General features: G+C 51.1%; 1 protein-coding gene across 17 annotated transcripts in view; it reads right to left on the reverse strand.

The window, feature by feature from the left end:
* The window catches only part of UBAP2L (ubiquitin associated protein 2 like), a 32,259-nt gene that overhangs the window by 8,251 nt on the left and 4,177 nt on the right, over positions 1 to 19,831 (reverse strand). For 7 of the 17 annotated variants that reach the window (XR_012766382.1, XM_075445479.1, XM_075445485.1 and 4 more), the window contains exons 3-19: positions 19,297 to 19,374; positions 18,787 to 18,921; positions 15,978 to 16,146; positions 15,545 to 15,640; positions 14,356 to 14,401; positions 13,958 to 14,070; positions 12,334 to 12,408; positions 8,725 to 8,777; positions 6,780 to 6,865; positions 6,145 to 6,316; positions 5,041 to 5,242; positions 3,517 to 3,794; positions 3,064 to 3,236; positions 2,138 to 2,327; positions 1,454 to 1,508; positions 826 to 1,000; positions 550 to 622 (exon numbers count right to left, since the gene is read on the reverse strand). Coding sequence is in view for 16 of the 17 variants with exons in the window: in XM_075445479.1 (XP_075301594.1) it covers positions 550 to 622; positions 826 to 1,000; positions 1,454 to 1,508; positions 2,138 to 2,327; positions 3,064 to 3,236; positions 3,517 to 3,794; positions 5,041 to 5,242; positions 6,145 to 6,316; positions 6,780 to 6,865; positions 8,725 to 8,777; positions 12,334 to 12,408; positions 13,958 to 14,070; positions 14,356 to 14,401; positions 15,545 to 15,640; positions 15,978 to 16,146; positions 18,787 to 18,921; positions 19,297 to 19,374 (2,169 nt within the window). In the remaining variant the exon portion in view is untranslated. The remainder of the gene's footprint in view (positions 1 to 549; positions 623 to 825; positions 1,001 to 1,453; positions 1,509 to 2,137; positions 2,328 to 3,063; positions 3,237 to 3,516; positions 3,795 to 5,040; positions 5,243 to 6,144; positions 6,317 to 6,779; positions 6,866 to 8,724; positions 8,778 to 12,333; positions 12,409 to 13,957; positions 14,071 to 14,355; positions 14,402 to 15,544; positions 15,641 to 15,977; positions 16,147 to 18,786; positions 18,922 to 19,296; positions 19,375 to 19,831) is intronic. The other 10 variants (XM_075445493.1, XM_075445486.1, XM_075445482.1 and 7 more) reach the window with 5 other exon arrangements.

A 19,831-nucleotide genomic window follows, 5' to 3' on the forward strand; every position in this document is an offset into this window, starting at 1 on the left:
AGAAACCTGCTTTGCATCTGGCCAAAGTCCAAAGCCCTGATAGCAGCCAAGCCCCAACGCTTCCAAACCTCTCGTGCGGCTGTGTCCCAACATGTCTGTCTGCTGAGAGAAGCAGGGCTGAACACCGCATCTGCAGTAGGGAGATTTATTCTGCTGCAGGAGCCAACACCCAGGAACTCTGTACTGCGGGAGCTCCAGCATCACATACGTTTGAACAGTGACACTCCATCAGCTACCAGCTTGCTCTGATCTCTGGTTGCAACTCCGCAGCACTTTCACGAGCTGCTACAGGCTCAAGAGAAGCCACTGTTCTGTCTGAAACGGGCAGGGTGTCAAAAGCCTCAAGCCAGAGGTGTGCAGTGTTCTGGACATAAACCTATGCCCTCTCTCCACAGAACATCCAAATCCAGCGGGACAACCAGCAGCCTGGCAGCTTCTGTCACAACCGCAGACCCCGCCGGCCACACACCCAAGGTCGGGCACACCAGCAGATCTCTCCAAGCTGAGAAGGAATCGGGGTGCACAGCACTAGGGCACACCTAGACTCACCAGAAGAGTTGACGTTGATGTTCGCCCGGAGGATGTGGATGAGGACAGACTGTTCTGCTGGGTGGGTAACGTACTGCGGAGGGAGGAATAAAAGGTTGTCAGGCCAAGGAGCGAGAGTCACCATCAGCAGCACCAGGCCAGATCCCATTCCCCATCTACTCGGATGGGATGAGGCGTCTCGGTCTCCCCCACTGCACCAGACAGACTTTGACGTCTGCTATAGATCCTGACTTCTAGTTCCGCTTCTCTAGAAACCCACCCACCACACTTGCTCACCTGCTGAGTTGGGCGGTGGTCGTACTGGGGAGCTCCTCACTGTGGCTCAGGCTGCTCAGAGCTGTTGAGTGTTGGCTGGCTGTCGTCAGCAAGGACGACGCAGACACCCCATCGTTGAGAGGTGTGATACTGGGAGCGGAGGGGGAATCGGATTTCACTGCGGGGCCTGTAGCACCTGCGAACAAAAGCTTTGGGTTAGGGGCAGCTACCAGCAGCTCCTGGAGCGCAGCTCAGCAGTGAGGATCTGTAAAGGCTCAGCAAGAGGAGCAGGGAGATCTGGGGCTTCCCTCACTGCTGCCAACCACATTGAGACAGCGTGACTGTGTTCTCTGTCTCACTTCACCCCAACACTGCCACTGGCTCTGCAAAGAGGTTTGAGACCTCCAGACAAGGTGCCTTTCACAACCAAATCAGAGTAAATTCTTGTCATCAGGGAGCGACTCATCAAGGATCTCATGGATCCATCAGCAGAAAGCCAAATATTTCAAGGCAAACAGATAATGTGAGTGGCAGCAATTAGTCCAGCAGGGAAAGGACTTGCAGTTAGCACAGATAAAGCTTTTCACCCAAAGCAAAGAATACAAGCAGTACAAGCTTCAGGACACCCACCGTACCGACCAACTCTTACCTTCAACGGCCTGTGTGGTTTGTAACGGCGTGGGTTGCACAGAACTGAAACCATTCTGAGGAAGAAGAGAAAAAAAGAAAAAAAAAAAAAAAAAAAAAAGAGTACTGGGCATTGCAGCTGCTCATTTCCAGAGGCAGATCTGCTGTCAGCCCCCTCCCACAATCCCTCCCCTAGCTGTGAAAAAGGTGTGCTACCAACACGTGTCACCAGACTGCGCCGGGGTCAGTCCCAAGCGCCAGCACGACCCCCAAGCACATATTTGAGAAAGCAGTGCAAGAAATTCCTCTGCTGCTGGTAGTTAGACTGGCTCAACATCCTCAACCCAAATTCCTTAGCCAGAATTGATGTTGCTGAACTCGTGTGCAGCATGCAAGAATCAAATCCTTAAGACTGAACTAAATCCTTCACCTGAATGCCACTCTGCAGCAGGGTAATTATGCGTGACACGACACATGGCCTGCAATCAACTTAACCGCTGTTGACCCCACTGGCCCAGCCCCAGGTAAGTAACATAGCTAAGGGCTCTGGTAGCAGCCAGAAGGAAGCTCTCACGAGAGTCCACAAGCCACGTGGTGAGGCTGGAGGATCGCCAAAACACTTGATAAACCACTTAGCTTCCTCCGAGACCATGCTTCACACGCTATGCTTACTCAGCACCAAGGGTGAGCAAAGCCATCCTCCTACCTTGGCCTGGGTCAGATCTTTCTGCGGCGAGGAGGAGATGGAATTTGGGTATCGCCTCGTCTGGGTGGATCTCTGTTCGTACAGTGGTCCCTGAGCGCTGTTCTGGGAGGTAAACGTTGCTGTCTGTATTGTGCCGCTCTGGTAACCAGACTCCTGGCTTTGATTGGACGAAATTGTGGATGAAGATTCACTACAAAGGGGGGGAAAAAAGAAAAGGGGTTTACGTTTTCCTCCAGAACAGCCCCGCTGTAAGCTTCTGACCCAGTCTGTAGGCTCTCTGTTTCAGATTTTCAAAATAAGGAGCTCCAAGCATCAGCATAAAGGCACCACGCAAAGCAGCCAGGCAAACCAAGCAGAGGAACACAGCCAGGCAAGGGCCTGACCGCAGGAGGATGCTGGGGCCTAGCCGCTGCCCTGCCTCCCACACTGCTGTGCTCCAGGTGACATTCCATGAGCTGCCACCACTCGGATCCCAGCATTCAAGGAACCAGCCAGAAACTAAGGGTCAGCCCAACGGAAGACAGGAACACTTTGCTTTGGCAAGGCACCATCACCGTAGATACACCTACTCCACTGCGCCCCAGTTTGCCAGGCAAAAAGCAGGACAAAGCACGCAGAATCTGTTCACCAGGGACAAGGAGCAGCTGCACTGGGGATTCCCTTCCTTGTTTCTAGCAATGCAGTTTAGCAGCAGCAAGAAACATTTGCTTTCTGTATAAGCACCACAGGCCAATCAGGCACAGCGCTGCCTGACTGAGTCTGCTGGCAACTTATCTTTTGCTGTTGCATACGTTGTCCCCCCTTTGTGATCACGGCATGGTCAGAAAGGGTCCACTAGTATGCAGCGTAACTAAAGCCCACGGGACCAGCCACCTTCCAAAGCTACCTGCTTGGATCAGTCGTTCCCTTCCGCGCCCGGCCCTCACCTCGCCGTGCTGGTGTACAGGCTGCTTTGAGACTGGCTAACGGCGGCGCTTGTGGTGGGCGTCGATTCGTACTCCGCAAGAACAGGCTCCGAACCAAACTGTAATGCCCCAAACTGCAGGTTTAGCCCTGAGATATCCGCTGAGCCAGGCATTTCCACCGCAAGTGCAGGAATCTGCAAGGGAGGAACAACAGCCAGGGTCAATTGCTTCCTGGAGTCTGCACGGAAAGTGACTTGAGTATCCACATTTCCCAGCACACGACGGTAGTTCCAGGCTTGCATCCTCTGAATTATGCTGTTCAACCCAGGCAGGCAAGCGTTTCTCCATGACCCCCCCAAACACCCAACGCTAACAGCAGGAAGGCCAAGCCCAGCCTTTCCCTCATCAGCCCACGTGGATTTTTCTGCAGCTCTAACACAACACAACGCCTCCTTCCCCACCACCGATCCACACCTTTGATGTTAACGATGCTTTCTTCTTTTGCTGCTTCAGCTTCTGCTGTGCCGGCTGGGGACTGGAGGACTGGTTGTCCGAGGACCCTGGGGACATCTGGGGAACAGGATTGGTTTTGCTGGGCAGCGGCGAGGAAGCGGGTGCCGGCACAGTTGTGGAAGCAGTCACCACAGGCTGTTTCTCCTGCATGAACACTTCTATCATGGTTGAAGTCGACGTGAAGGCCTGACGCTTGGTGAAGGGACTATGCACCGAAGAGTCCGCTGGGTTCTTGAGATCTAGCAGGGGAGACAGAGTTGAGTTAGCAGGACTTGTTTCCTGAAAACTAAACCAAATTCTGACACTTCTCAGCACCAAGAAAAATAAAATCGTTTCACACTATGACTCCTCCTGAAGCCTGTTGACACCAGAGCACAGAGAACCCCAGCATCTCCGTTCCCAGCCTTGTGCTCTCACCACCGTCAACGCCGAGCCTTTTACGCCCTTCTCCCCTCAGCTCCTTCCACCATCTCCATAAGATAAAGTGAGCTTGCACAGCAGAAGTTCTCCATCCTCCAAGAAAAGCTGGACTTCAGAGTCCCTCGCATGGAGGCACTGCACATCAGAGTCCTGCACGGGCCCGGCACTGCCTCCTTCCCCCTCTCTGCCAGCATTGCTGCATTTCATTGCCTGCTCTTTCCCCTGCAAGGACCAGGCATCCTTCCAGCAGCACCACTGCTCGGGGCTGCCCACCCTCAGGTCTCTGCACAACTGCACCACCCTCCTTCTTCACCTAAGCCTTACCGCAGCTTATTAAAAACCAGCTCCTATTCTCTCAATCTCCTCTGCGGCTCCTTGTCTGAAAAGATCAGAAGCTGCCAACACTGACTGCTACTAGGACAGGGCTCGATTTTTCTTCAGCTAAGATTTGAACCAAAGCCATTTCCCTATAGCAAGAAATAAAATGCACAAGCTGAAAGAAATGGCACTAGTACTCAACCACAGCAGGGCTCAGCACCTCATCTGAAAAGCAGGAGCCTCTCAATCACTGTTTATTCTGTCACACCAGCCCAAAGGCAGACTTACTTCTCGGCACTTAACAGTCACCAGAATTGAATTAGTTTAAAAGATAACATCAGGTCAGCGGTGAGACGAGGCTGACAAGTGTTGGTGTTCAGGAACTACCCTCCAGAGGTGCCCGCTTTCAGACCCCTTCTCCATTACACAGCTTTACACCAGGAGGTAGTTCCCCACACCACGAAGGTCTCATGAACACCAGATCCCTGGCCCTGAAGCTGTCTGGAATGACCAAGAGGCAGATGGAATTAACTGCTCCAAGTACAAAAGGGAAAGACTCACATGCACTATCACGTTTTACTCTCACAAACTTGCACCCGTGGGCCTTTTAGTTTCTCCAGCAGATGGCTTGGTTGCGACCTTCTGATCTGGCCCTCCGCTGGATCCCTCACACTGCTGCTTGCGGCACGTTTCTGCAGTTCAGGGAGAACACACTCCCCTTTGGGGAGCCACGCTGCTTTTCCTTACCATACTGCACGAGAGACGAGGTCTGCGTGGTGGATCCCATGTCCCAGGAAGAAGCAGTGGTGCTCCCACCAGGCTGGGTGTGCTGAGCAGCCAGCTGAGCCAGAGCCTGGGCTGTCTTGAACTGCTCCAGGAACTGAGAACCTGTGGTACTGCTGCCTTTGGCCTCCCCGACATCTCCAAACCCTTTCCCCAGCATGCTCACCTGCAATTTCAGCAATGAAACAACAAAGTCAACATCTCCCTTGGCTTGGAACGTTTCTCAGAGGACAGGCACATCTCTTAACCTAAGCCTGAATGCACTGTGCCCTGCTGCTTCTCACTGGGTGCCTCAGCTTAGCGCTTGCAAGCTCCAGATGCACGGAGACCACTGGCAAGGAGAGCTCGTGCTTCTCCCACAGCGTTTACCACATGAGAGTGCAGCTACACTTCTCTGTTGCCCAACCCATGGAGCTTTACAGTGTCATGGAGGCTTACAAAGAAAGTTAACAGACAGGATCTTTAAAAATGTACTAAAATATTCACATGCATTTGGTTGCACTAAAAAAGACAACTGCCATGAGAACTGGGCTTTACAGTTCAGGTGGTTTTGAAAATCCTTGCTGAACTCTCTCACCGTTCAGCGCACCCTTTGCATTTCTTTTGCTCCAGTCACACAAAGCAGCACCTGCCCAGGTCTGTGCACACCCCCAGTACAGGTTCAATGCCTCCTTCCCTCACCTGCCAGCAGACGCCAGCATCCCATCCCACCCCGAACTCCCACCAAGTCCCACTTCTCAGACTGTTCAATTTGCAAGCCCTGGATCGCAAGAGTTTTTCCTTTCCTCTGAGCAGGAAAGAAGTATGTGTTGCAAGTCTGACAAGGGCAACAGGGGAGTAATCATCCCAATTATTTCTAATTAAGCAGTGGACTTCATGCTTCTGTATTTAGAGCGGACCAGCAAATCATCCAGTGGACTCTGTCACCCACAAGAAGCGAGCAGGCGTCAGAACTGTATTTCCCATACTGCCCAAAGGAGAAGCTTTCTGGAGCAGAGAATCCTTTCCCACCAAGGAAACCAACACCCGCCACAACCCGCGCGCCGGCAGTGACCAGCATTTCCTTACCATGCTGTGGTGAGAGAAGGAGTTACCAGAGGCCGGCTGGGATATAGCACTCTGCTTGGAATTGCTGAACACCAGCGGCTGGGCCAGGGAAGGAGCCTGGGATGACTCCAGGCTTGTTGACTCATTCTCCATAGAAGAGGGCGTCTTTCCTAGCAGGACCGCAAGATCGATTCTGGGTAAAGAAAGAAGACAACCCACTGAGGTTAACACGAGCTGTCACACCCCTCGCTTCCATTACAGCAGCATTCTGCCTCCAGCCTCACAACTTACAGCTTTCTACTTCACAAACTGAATGCATCTGCAGAACATTTAGCTCACAACTGCCAGCAGCAACCTCCAAAGGGCAGAGACCAAGCAAGACCCTGCATAGCTTTCTATTTTAATGCATGCCTTCTGTTAATTTAACACAGCAAAATGCTCGCAAATCTGAAGAACCAGCAGCAGAGCCTAGGAAAACTCTAATCCAGGATTAGGACCCGGAAACTCCTAGCTCAACTTTTCCATTTAAATCCATCTCATCTTATCCAGAGCTGCTGTATTTTAGCTAGTTGGTAAGGTTGAGTCCGAGATGCCAAATAGCTCTGGAACTCGTGTGCCACTTTTCCCACGTAAACAGCATCGCCACGGGCTATCACCTCTGTCCAGCTGTGATTGTCACATTCTCAGCAGGCAGAGGCACTGAAGACACATTGGAGGCAGTGAAGATCTTCGTCTCAGACAGCTGAAAGATTAAAAAAAACGGAAAAAAGAATCCAACAGTGAGCAGAGTATCTCAGGACTCCAAGTAAAGCACACAAACATTTGAGTCAAACAGAAAGATTCAGGAAATTCAAGTGTTTAGACTTCTCTAACATTTGGCTCCCATCAGGATCAGCTTATATTCATTTGGTTATTCTCAGGCAAGTACACAAATCACCTGCCAGTGGGTAAAAAAAAAAAAATCCCTTCTACAAATTTCCCATAGTCCACAAATCCCCCAGTGCTGCCGGGGTCTTCGACAGGCTGTCTGCAGTGATGGTATGCAGCCCTGATCCGCAAAACCCGCTGCAGAGGTGGGTGCAAGCACCGCTAGAGAAGTCAAAGAAAAAAAGCTCCAGACCCACAGTTAAGCTTCCAATGATCCTGGCCCTACCTGGACAACCTGACCAGAGAGCAACAGATCTACTTCAGCTACGGAAGGGAAAATAACATCACTCAAAAATGAATGAAGGGGAGGTTTAACGACCACCCGTGATTTAGCCCGGAACATATCTGAATATGAACAGCTTTTATTCCAGACTGAGGAGCTGCCAGCAACTAAACTGCAAGTGTTTAAAAACAAAATCAGGAACCCCTGGGAGCGTATCGCACAGTGAAGGAAGGGAGGGCTATCAAAGCCTCCCTTCAAGCAGAGACCTGACTGAACAGACAGAGAAGCTGCGTGCATCTCCAAACACAGCAAGAGCGCTTCCTTCAGATGGTGCCTGGAAAGCAAAAGCTTTCACTTTGTGCCCGTTCTGCAGGCTTAGCAAAAATGAGCATGAAAAACTAATAATAATATTAAAAAAGCCCATCCCTGCTCTCATCTGCAAGAACAGAAGTTCTCCCTTGATTCAGGGAGTGCACTAAAAAGCCCATTTCAGAGGAAACTGATACGGAGGCATTAAAAGCAGCTGGTAACAGCATCCATTCTCCCCTGAAGGAGACACGAGGTAGAGAACAAAAAGCAGCGAGACACACCAAAGAGCAAGCCAGAAGGCAAAGCCAAGAGCTCCTGTTCAGTGCAAATCTGAAGGACCAGCAGAGGCACACGACACACGCGTGAAACTGCTGCTGCTGCCTCCGCCATATGTAGAGTGGATCAAAGGCAAACCTTCCCGAACCGCCGCTCCACCGGAGGAGCGGGGCAAGAACCGTGCGTGGAGTCTTTTCAGCCTGAAGAAAAGGCTGAGAGGGGACCTAATAAATGCTTATAAGTATCTCAAGGGTGGGTGTCAGGAGGATGGGGCCAAACTCTTTCCAGTGGTGCCCAGCGACAGGACAAGGGGCAACGGGCACAAACTGAGGCAGAGGAAGCTCCAGCTGAACACGAGAAAGGTTCTGCTTCACTCTGAGGGTGCCAGAGCCCTGGCCCAGGCTGCCCAGAGGGTTGGGGAGTCTCCTTCTCTGGAGATATTCCAACCTCCCTGGACGTGGTGCTGTGCAGCCCTGCTCTGGGTGACCCTGCTTTGGCAGGGGTTTGGACTGGGTGACCCACAGAAGGCCCTTCCAACCCCCACCATACTGTGATTCTGTGATTCTGTCAGGCCAGTTCACAGCAGAATTCAACCATTCAGTTACAGGAAATGAGAGGACCAGACTGGATGCCCTGGGAGATCCCTTCCCACCTCGGGCTCCTACGACAAGCTCTACTACACATGGACTTTAGAAGCGGTGATGTTTACTACTTCATCGTAGCTCCTGCAATTGGGAGCCTGGCTGGGGCTCTGCCCATCGTCTGGGGAGGATGGGCTTCGTGCTCCTCTTGTAGCTGTGTGCGCACAAACAGGACGGCAGCCCGCCGGCAGACGCAAGGAGGAGAGGGGTTTGGAGAGTACCTACATCTTCATTCCAGTCCTCCGTGCCCCACTCTTCTGTCGCTGCCCTCCACGCACCTACAAGGACAACAGGCAAAGAAGTCAGGCGTGCACCAAAGCTCTACCTCCAAGAGCCAGAGAAGCACTGGGGAGCTTTGCAAGCAGCCGAGAGGATTTCTATTTGCCAAACGGAGAGTTTAAAGCGGTCGACCCCAACCCGCGATTCACGGGCAAGGTATCGCAACGGCATCGCCTCAGCCTCGCTCAGGCAGGCCAGGCTGAACAGAGGGACCGCTGGGCTGGCAGCGAGGGCAACGCACACACCCCGACACCCAAACAGGGAAGCTCAGCTCGGCAAGGAAGTCTCGGCATCGTCCCCAGCCTCCTTGTGCCATTTTCCTGATTCCCCCTCCTATTGCAGTAGCCGCAAGGTTCTGCATCGGCGAGCAGTCGGTGTTACCCCAGCAGCTCGGGCAGAGCATCACCTTCGGGGGCTTCCTGCAGGCTCTGGTGCAGGACCCCACCACCCAGGTGAGCCTCAAGCTTCTGGGAAACCCAGGGACAACCGAACCAGTCGCGTGGTTCGTCTCCCCCCCCGACCCCTCCAGCAAATGCCGAAACCTCACCGCACCAGGAACTCCTGTGCGCAGGCAAAGGGGAATCAGAAAGGAAAACGTAAGGGACTAAGCAATCCACGCATTTTCTGGGACCAATTTCAGAAATATGCTCGAAGCGAGTAGTTTAAAGCATCAGGAAGAAAAGCACAAGACGTCAGCTGCAATCCAGCACAGCGCAATTTGTAAGAGAACAAAATTAACTAGAGGAAAAAATTTTTGCCTGGCCGCATCTCCAACTTGTTCCGTCCCTCACTTCCATCACGGTTTAACCTCAGTGCTTTGAATTTTACGTGGCAACTTCCAAACCCATTAGACAGCTCAGAATTTGGTGTGGGAGGAGAGTGAGAGCATTTTACATCTGAAAAAAACTCAAGAGTGTAAAGCCAGCCCCGTTTTGCGCAGCTTGTTTTCAGCCCATGCAAACCAGAGCAGCAAAACTCGACACAGCCGACGGGGTTAACCCTGGGGACGTTCACAAGGACGGAACAAGTTGGCATCAGCCCTTTTATAAGCTGAAAGTCTTTTACAGCATAAAAACAGTACACGGGGAATGAGAATATTGCAGATTCTTCTGCAGGACACAGTCAAGCTTGCTGAGATTTTGGGGGGAAGAACACAGCAGATCTTCCCATATATACTTTAATTATGAAGCCAAAATGTCCAAGCAACTACTCATCTAGAAGTGGGGGACTTAGAGCATGAAATAAATATATTATCAGTGAATTATTCTTTTTTCATTGTTGTTTTGTTGGGTGTTTCGTTTCGCCTGACAAGTTGAGCCAAATCAAGAAGCCTTCCTTTTTTTTTTGGTTTGTTTTGGGGTTTTTCTTGGGGTTTTGTGGGTTTTGTTTGTGGCTTTTTTTTTTAAATTTAAATTTAGAAATACAGATATTAATACAACATGACTTCCTTGAGTGTCAGGAGTCTCAAGGCACGCTACGCTACTCCTTCCTTCCCAGACAGAAGCATCAGGAGGAGTTCAACATATTCAATGCAAAACACATCTGGGTTTAAAAACCCAGACTCCAGCGTTCCTTAGTTGTTGGTTTTTTTTGGTGCCCTGACAGCAGTAGCGGGAAGGCTCCTTTCCAGATTTTCATGGATCAGAAAGCTCCTACCAGCCCAACTCCAGAGGTGAAGGCGGAGCTGGAGGTACAGGGTCAGCTGCAGCGGGCAGGGGAGAGCAGGAAGCCAGGAGAGTTGCTCCAAGAAGAGTCTGTGCATGTAGGAACACAGCACAGGGCTCTCAGTCTTGGTTCGTTTGGGGAAAGCGAGAAGAAAAGCAAAGCAGCAGGAAAAGCAGCAGGAAATCCTGCAGATGAAGAGCAGCCATTGATGGGGCTTTCCTGGCAAGTCTGCTTCTCGAGTACCGGACACCTATTCGGCATGGCCTGTGCTCCTTGCACACGAAGAGACGGGTGGAAAACCACAGACCTGCGATGTACACCCGGGCATTCGCCAGAAATGCTCCAGGAAGCTTCCGAACCAGCACAGTGGGGTTCGATTTTTTAAAGAAACTGGGTGTATCGCTCTCCATCAAGCTTTTCCGAAGGGGAGAGCTCCAACGCAAGCAATGCCCTAACACTTCCGACGCCATTTCGGAAGCGTCATCTTCCCAACAGCAACCCCTCCTCCCTGCTTTAAGAAAGCCCTTCAAAGAGCTGCTGGTCTTGAAGCTCCTCAAACCAGGAAACGGAGGGAAAAAAAATAAAAGTCAATAGGCATTTGCAAATATGAATGTGTTGAAGAAAAAAATCCCATTGAGTCTTCAAGATTTCCACAGACCCTCCCCCCTAAATACACTCTCTCTTCAGTTTAAACAGGGAGGTGAGCGAGCAGCTTGCTCCTCCCGCAGCCCATGAGGCCATCTCTCCGTGACTGGACACACACCCAACACCCCAGCCTGGAAGGGTGACAGACCTAAAACCCCCCATTCTGCACCTCAAAGGAACGTCGCTCCAAACAACGCCAAAGCGTGGCAAAAATATAAATGGCAGCACCAGAGCAGATGGCCTTGCGCTGCCTGCAGGAGTTAAAGATTAACCCAGAGGGGAGAACCGCGAGACGCTCCAACGCAGCAGCAGCATTGCAAGTACGTCTGCCTCCGGGCCCCTGCAAAAGAGACTCTACAGCCTCCATACTCCTCCTCCCATCCTGAACTCTGAGAGCAAAGCGGCAAGTTCCTCCAGAAGGGCCCTCAGCCTCGACTTCCAGACCTCAGGTTAGATGGAGGAGACCTCAGTCAAACACAGTTTTTGCCTCATTATAGATACTGATGGGATTTGGTAGGTGTAAGGCAAACTGGATCATCTCGTGGGTGTCTCTTGGCTTCATAAAGGTACAAGAGCAGGAAATGCAGTGGCCAGGCGCTGAGCAGCTTTGCCACCAAGCACCCTGGTCATCTCAAACTCCACCATCATCTTCAACTGCAGGGCAGGTCCGCTCAGGTGCCGAACAGCAGCCGGGCAGCATGAGCATGCCAAAGCAGCCATCAAGGGCATCGCTCAGAGGTAGCCGAAGCAGAGCCACAGCGCTACGGTAGCTCAGCGAGACGAATTCCCCTCGCAGCAGCGTTCTGACCCTCAGCAGAAGCAGAGCGGGGAGGCCAGCCAAGCGATCGCCGCAGAACCGAAGTGCCGCGCCGAGGGAACGGCACGGGGACAACGGGCAAGCCGCAGCTTTCTGGATGCAAGACACGCAGAATACAGCTAAGCTGCCTCATGCTTCCTCCCCTCGGGTGGGATACTCTGTCGCCAGTGCTGTGGACACGGAGCTGCTCTGGGTACCGAGAAGCAGTGGCTGAAGTTAAAGTTTACATAATCCACAAGAATTCGGGTTAACCTCTCCCAATTTACATTCAAGCTGTCAGCATTAGTAAAAGCATAGTCAGAACAAACATCAAATATTCATTAGAATGAACAAATGAAGAGAGAGAAGAATGCCACATCCACAGATATTTCAAGGTGTTTTTTTTTAAAAAAGCTATGAAGTAAAGGTAGCCGGGGCAGTTAGTGCACCTGGATGTATCGTACCAGGAGCAGTGTCAAATTTTCGGGGATAATTTGACCCCTCACCCCCAATGAAATCAAGTCCTGAAACAAAAAAAAAAAAAAAAAGACAGACAACCAGTGAAATTTTGACTTCAAGAAGCGAAGGCGAGTCTCCTTGCCCCCGCGTACACCAGTCACATCGTACCTGTGGATACCGTTCATGTAAAGAGACGCCTGCGGCTACTCAAATGGAAACAAAACGACCACGCACGACACGGGTGAACAGTGTGGTTGCACGATCAGCTTTACAACTGCGTTGTAGCACTAGGGCAAGTTTGAGTTGTTCCATCAGGAAGATCTTCCATTCCCCCTAACCATGCCTCTAACCTGCTTTGTTCCACAAAACACTGACACAGAAGAAAAACCCCACACGGCCCATTCAGACTAGACAGTTCAACTTCCAGCACGTCGAGCTCATCCAGTCCCGTCCCTTCTTCCTCCAGACACGTGTACCCGTTGCCTTTAACACATGCCTACACTGCTGTCTCCGATATTTAAAACTCCATTTCTCAGTCAGCAAGACAACGATCCCTCAATCTGCTGCTGTTTTACAAAACCATGTGTGTTTTCTTCCCCCCTTTCAAAACAGCTCTGTTTTCTAAAAGCAAAAAGACACGAAAATATCCCTACGCTAACCGTGTGTAGTAAAAGGTCTCACAGTTTTCAGTACTTGATTTCTCTCCTTCCAAAGCTATCAGTTTTTCAGCAAATACAAGAAATATCGAAGTAGCCTAAAGCAACACTGCTATGGCTGTGAATGCTTCTTACCACCAGGATGTGGTATTTACTCCAATGCTTAAAAATCATGGAAAAACAGTTTGACTTCACAGTGTTGAATCTAGGAAAAAAAAAAAAAAAAGAAAACCCCCCTCTTCAAAGCCCCACACAGACAGACTACTTACGATTAAGGACTGTCCCTTCCGACTCTGTCCAGTTATCACATGGCAAAACCTGAGGTCACTTGCGTCTTACAATCACGTGCACACTTGAAACCAAAAAAGGTACCATTCTCCCAAGGCTAGAGAACGCGCAGGGGCAGATCGGCGTTCACAAACGGCCCAGCGAAGAAACGTTTGCTCCAAACAGCGAAGCGATCAAGATCTCTTTTGAGCTAGCTTTCTGCAACAAGGTCTCATCCTACAGCAATTTAAGCTCCCCATACCAAAATCAAGTGCAAGACATCTGTGGTCCGCGTAATATTCTCTGGAGGATGCACCGAATAGCTGAAAAAATTGCACGTGTGTAATCACGCTACAGTTTATCAAAGACTTTTCCAAAGAGGCAGCATGGTTTCTGCTGGAAAACAAAATGGAGGCAAGCGTTCCTGCACCTCTGTCGGGCAACAGCACGCACGAGCTCAGGCCAGAACAACCATCCAGCTCCACTTTTCCAACCTGGTCACCCTAACAGATGCAAAGGCACCTCTGGGTGCACAGGAACAAGCTTGCTGAAATCCACCCCTGAACCAACAACCCGTTCCTCCATCCCCGAGCCAAAGACCGACCCAGAACCTCCTCCGTGCAACTGGATGGACACAAAATCCGCTTACCCTCTAAAGACAAAGCAGCAAACGTGTGTGAAGACCACTTACTTGTGCCGTCATCCGGCTCGAAGCTCCCAGTGCTGTTCCACGTGTTGTTGTTGCTATTCCCGTAGTTCTCATCCGTGCCGGCCGGCTCGGCATAGTCAGCCGGGTTGAAAGTTCTGCAAGAAATACGAGGATGGAAAGTTCTGCTCCCTCTCCCTACACATTTTAAAAGCAACTGATCTTATTCAGACCATGAGACATCTCAAAGAGTCTCAGAAGACAGCACTCTCCGCAGAGGGATGCTTCAGCTGCACCAGCTATTCCAAATTTAAGTTAGCAGGATGCAGTTCTGGCTTTATTAACAAAAAAAAGAAAATCGGAACACAAATGACCGACACAAACAGTACTGTTCATGCACAAAGGCTTTTCTTCTTGCTGTGGTTTGTACCAGTGGAACTTACCCCATGCCTTGGGCAGAAAATCTTCCCCCTCGCCTTCCAGAGCCACCTGTAAAACACACACAGGCACCGCTGAGCACCACCTGGCTCTGCATCACCGGGAAAAGAAACATTCCAACAACGTATGCTGATGCCCAGAATATGGAAGCGGTGAAGACCTTCCCGAGCTGATGGGATTTCCAGCAGCGACTTTACGTGTACGGGAATGACCCCAGCTGGCGGGCAGGGTAATTAGCGATGCAGATTCCAGGCTCAGATGAGTTTCCAGCTGCACAAACCGTAAATACCGGACCCCAGGTTCTGATTTCTGCAGCGCGTCCCCTCAGCAGCATGGATTTTGTGGAAAAATGAGTTTCTGCCACTGGGTATTTAAAAACCAAGCCACGCGTTTGCCCACCAATAGAGCTCACAGACACACACGCAAGAACGAGCAGGATCCAGGCTCTGTTGCCAACTAGCAACAGGCCCACCTGCCAAATAGTCACCTTACTTTTAACTTCTCACCTCTACACAATAAAGCCTTATTTTTTTTTTCCCAACACCATGGATGGGATGCAAGAACTAGATATTCTTTCTAGCATGCTTGAGAAGCAACATGTAGGCACTAGATGAAACAGAAAAATTAAGTGCTTGTTTTGAGTTTGGCAATTCCTCCCATAAAAGAGGCTTTCAGACCTCACAGAGGAGAGAGACGAGCTGAGGTAAGAAATGAGCGTCCAGCACAGGGCTATGAGGATGAGGAGGAGACTGGTGCATCTGTCCTCCAAGGAGAGGCTGAGGGAGCTGGGCTTGTTCAGCCTGGAGAAGAGAAGGCTGCGAGGGGACCTTAGAAATGCCGATCAATATCTGCAGGGGGGGGTCAGGAGGACGGGGCCAGGCTCTTTCCAGTGGTGCCCAGCGACAGGACAAGGGGCAACGGGCACAAACTGGAGCAGAGGAAGCTCCAGCTGAACCCAAGGAAGAACTTCTTCCCTCTGAGGGTGCCGGAGCCCTGGCCCAGGCTGCCCAGAGGGTTGGGGAGTCTCCTTCTCTGGAGATATTCCAGCCCCCCTGGCCGCGGTGCTGTGCAGCCTGCTCTGGGTGACCCTGCTTGGGCAGGGGATTGGGCTGGGGGATCCCCAGAGGGCCCTCCCAACCCCCCCCATGCTGGGATTCTCCTCCCACTCCCCCTGACCTCAAACCCCACACATACCTCGGCCTCGGCCACGTCCCCGTCTCCCTCTTTCTGTGCCTCTTCCAGAAGATCCTCCAGTCTTACCACCATCTAATCCGTTCTCCTGGCCCCGAACTGAAAGACAGAACGACGCAAAGACAATTTCAAGATTCATCCTGCTTGAGGGAGGATACAAGACCAGACCTCAAACACCAAAGCACGATGGCTATGCAGGAGACTATGCCGCCAAACGCTCCCATGACTTCTTTTATTTTAAGCTGATGGTATTGAGGGTATGACCCAAGGAATCATCTCAGCCACAGGAGCATCAGACAGACCACCACACACACGAGGATGGTTCTCCTCAAAGACGTCTCTGCCCAAGAAGCTTTACTGACAGCTTTTATGCAGCACAGAGTGCCTCGGTGTGCACCGTGACAGTTACGGGTGTTATTAAAGGGCAGGTCCATACACTCTCTTCCACGGCTGGCACCTCGCCCCCGCCTCGGTGGCCCGCCACGTCGTCTGCTGAAATCCCGATCCCTCTCCCGGTTTTCTTTGCTTTCTTCACTGGGTTCTGTCTGTCCACTCTCCTTCTGTCCCGAGACACCCTTCTTCTTCCCGACCATTTCCCAGGAATGCTGAAGGTTTGCAAAGGGGAAAGAAGTTAATCATACCTCGATCGATGCAAGATGCAAATACACACATATTTAATCATGCTACAGAGAAGATAACAAGGGTCGTCCAGAAAAATGGTTTCCAGTCCAATTTTATTTTTAAAGAAGAGTCTATCAGCCTACACACAGCACAGCCTCTTCCCTCAAGAAAAGCCTTCTCACAGCTGACTGGCACGCAGTTTGAGGTAACAGGAGATGAGTTATTCTATTTCTGCAAAGATATATTGAACCTCTTAAACAGAGAGAGCATAATACTTACTCAAGTTCAAAGTGTCAATATATTTACCGTGTTTTGGGAAAAAAAACGCCACCCCAGACAACCCTGCCATGTCACGTAGGTCACCGATTTGGGGAGCTCTCAGAATAACCCAGGTAAATGTTCCAAAGTGCTCTGCAGTCAACATTTCAGTGTAAGTTGTTCTCTCAGACACAGAGCGATTTAACAAAGCCCCTCCCTTACACAGCAGCTCCCAGGGAGAGGAGCGTCACAGAATTGATCCAACAGGCAAGTTCAAGTCATCCCAAGTTCAACCATAAGAAGTTAAGCACACCCCCAGCTAACGGCTGTGGGCCTGCATCGGTTTATTTTATGATCATCTGCAGTGGTTTCATATTCTTAAAATGATGCTGCACACTGTTACAACAACTAAACACAGTCACAAGTCATTGACAGACACCTGAAAAACAGAACTGGCAAACAAGTAAACAGCTGGGTTTGGAGGGCAACATGCAGGGACAGTGACAAAACACCCAGAGGCACAAGCTGCCTTCAGACCCAAGGCTTCTGAAGTCTCTCTCCATAGGTCTCTGGCTCAGAAGGAAATTTAGGAAAATATTTACTTTGAATACTGTAATTTTAAGCCAAATCTAACTCAACGCTCAGATCACGCCAGCTCCTTTACTGTTTGAAATACGGTACGGTAGGTTATGAGTAACCAGCTCAGCAGGTGAGCTGTCTGCATCACCACGTGAGTATCTGAGCAATTAGCAAGTCTGGTGCTTATCAGAAAAATCCCCTTTATGGGATTGCCGGAACTGCCGCACCAGCTGAATCCAGGCCAAAAGCAGCTCCAAGACCTTTGACCGGTCACACAGCGCAGAGCTGCCTGCGCCCAGCGCTGTGGGCACCAACCCCGGGCCCCCCACGGCACTGCCGGCTGCAGAAGGGGCAGGCGCTCGGGGGCTTCGCTCTGCCAGCTCCGTCTCTGCCTCTACAAACTCCCCGCAGCAGCCGTGCCTCGCCCCGAATCTGACGCTGCCGGGCGTTCAGCTGTGCAAATAAAGGAGGTACCACTACGTAACACACCTTGCTGCACTCTATCTTGGATGCTGTTTTCACAAGCAAGGTGTTTATCTAGGAAATGCAGTTGCTGCAATAGCAGGAGTTTGTCGTTTAACTAGAAGCCGCTGGTTACAAGGGATGTGGAGGGAAATACAGTCACAGCAGAGCTTTGCCTCAGCAACGCACGTTCATATCATCCCCCTTTCTAAAAGGATTTTCCAGCGGCTGTTTTGTTCAGTTGTGAAAGTAAAGGGCTCTCCAAAGGCAAGGAAGAACCCTTCCGTGGGCTGCACTGAGCTCAGCCGGTGCCAAAGCTAGCAAAGCACCTGACACTGGGGAGCGGCTGCCCTACACAGAACGCAGCCCGAGCTGCCCCGCTCATCCATCTACGCTCAGGGCTAATACTAAGGAAAAAAAACAACTGACACATAATATTCTGAAGCGATATTTAGAGCCTCAACTCTACAAAGAGGTGAGGTGGCTTCATACATCTACGCTCAGGGCTAATACTAAGGAAAAAAACCAACTGACACATAATATTCTGAAGCGATATTTAGAGCCTCAACTCTACAAAGAGGTGAGGTGGCTTCAGCCAAACCAGTGTGGTGGGAGGATACGTCTGATCAGCAGCAGTTGGGAAGGATCTGATCTTTATAGGCTTTTAACTGGGCTGTAACAGAACCTGCGTCTCTGCTGTCTTCGTCACAAAATGAATGACACCCTGCACACTGGCGAAAGGTTCCTCCTAAGTGAGCATCCACTTGGTCTCCAAGCTGATTCTGGCTTGCCTGAGACAGGCAGCTTCGTGAGCGACAGCGGTCGAGATTAACTCCACAGAAAGCCAACAGCAAAAAGACCCTCAAAAACGCAGCACGGGCAGCGGCACGCAAGCCAGCGCTTCGCTGAGAAGGGAACGTTTAGGGCCGGAGACACAAAAGTGCACTGCTCTACCAGAAAGGAACCACAGCTGACGCAGACCTGCCTTTAACACAGGTCACGCGGCCCTCCTGGGGAAAGATAAGTTACTTCACACCCACGGCAGCATGACAGCTTATACAGATTCCACTGCCCTGCTGTCAAAGTGCTTGGATTCAAAAGGAATAGGAAGCAAATGGTTTCTTCCATTTTCCTCTCTATTCCTTCGGGCCTGCTGGCCACACTCCCATCCTGCGCAAGCCTACGGAGAGCAGTGTTAAGAAGCCAGGACACAGCCACACGTTACAAGCTACTTGGGGAACCAGTTGGTCACTTTGGCTCTGGTTATCTAGACATTACTGTACGTCTTGTCTCCGAATATGCAGTTACACTGAACTAGGCCTCACCAGATTTACAGGACCCAATCCTACCGTGTCCGGATTGCCCTCCAGCAGCACGTTGATGGCTCTGTTCACATCTCCGTTGCAGTCGTGCAGAGCAATCACACACTCGTCCTGGTTCTTGCCCGTGATGTCGATCAGCTGTAGAGAAGACAACACCACAGTCAGCACGTTCCAAAGCAAGGTGGCACCAAAATCTCTGCGGAAGCAAGTTGAATCCCAAACCAGAAACCCTACAGAGAGATGTCAGGGTTTGGGAGTCTCCTCAGCTTAATCACACCCCCTCAAAGAGCAGCAACTGAGGTGGGAGGTTCCGAGTTAACCGTTGTTTCACCACAGCCCAATCTACAACCTCCTTTTCTCAGGATAACACTGCTCCCTGCTTTCTAGGGAACAAGCCAGTCCAAGGAAATTCAGGGAGCAGCCAGCCTCACCCCCCCCCCCCCCAGCATTCACGGTACTCTCGACATCGATCTTGCCTTCCCGTCAGGGTTCACCCTCACTTTCCACACTCACTTGTTTCACCTTCTCCTCAAAGTCAGCGTCGTTGTGGTCCGAAATCATCTGTGCAAGTCGAATCTGTTCCGCAGTGGCCTAAAGAAATGGAATGCAGAGAGAGCGCGTGGTCAGAGCAGCGCATTTCTGACAAACCTTCCTCCACAGGCCGTACCGCTTCCCCAGGATCTCCGGAAAGGAATCAATACGAGGAGGAGGAGGCGCAAACAAGGGTCGGCAAGAGGAGAGCTTCAGAGAGATAGTCAGAAGGAAGAGGAGCGAGCAAGGGGAGTCTGGAAGAAAGGGGGGATACTGCTGGATGGCCTTGGGTGAGCGACAGTCACCTCAACCACGTCCACTTCGAGGCAGACCTTAGCCTCACCACAACATCAAGACCACCACAGGCGGCTCCTCAGCCACTCACGTTGATTTAACGTGAACTGGGAATGGTCAGATGGAAGTAAAACCAAATCTCAGCCCCAGTTCCTGCTCGGAAGCACCGCTGCAGAAACCCCACTGTCAGCGGCCGCCCAATTAACCTGGCTCTGCAAGAAAG

The sequence above is a fragment of the Opisthocomus hoazin genome, chromosome 30 (assembly GCF_030867145.1).
Source record: "Opisthocomus hoazin isolate bOpiHoa1 chromosome 30, bOpiHoa1.hap1, whole genome shotgun sequence".
NCBI classification, from domain to species: domain Eukaryota; kingdom Metazoa; phylum Chordata; class Aves; order Opisthocomiformes; family Opisthocomidae; genus Opisthocomus; species Opisthocomus hoazin.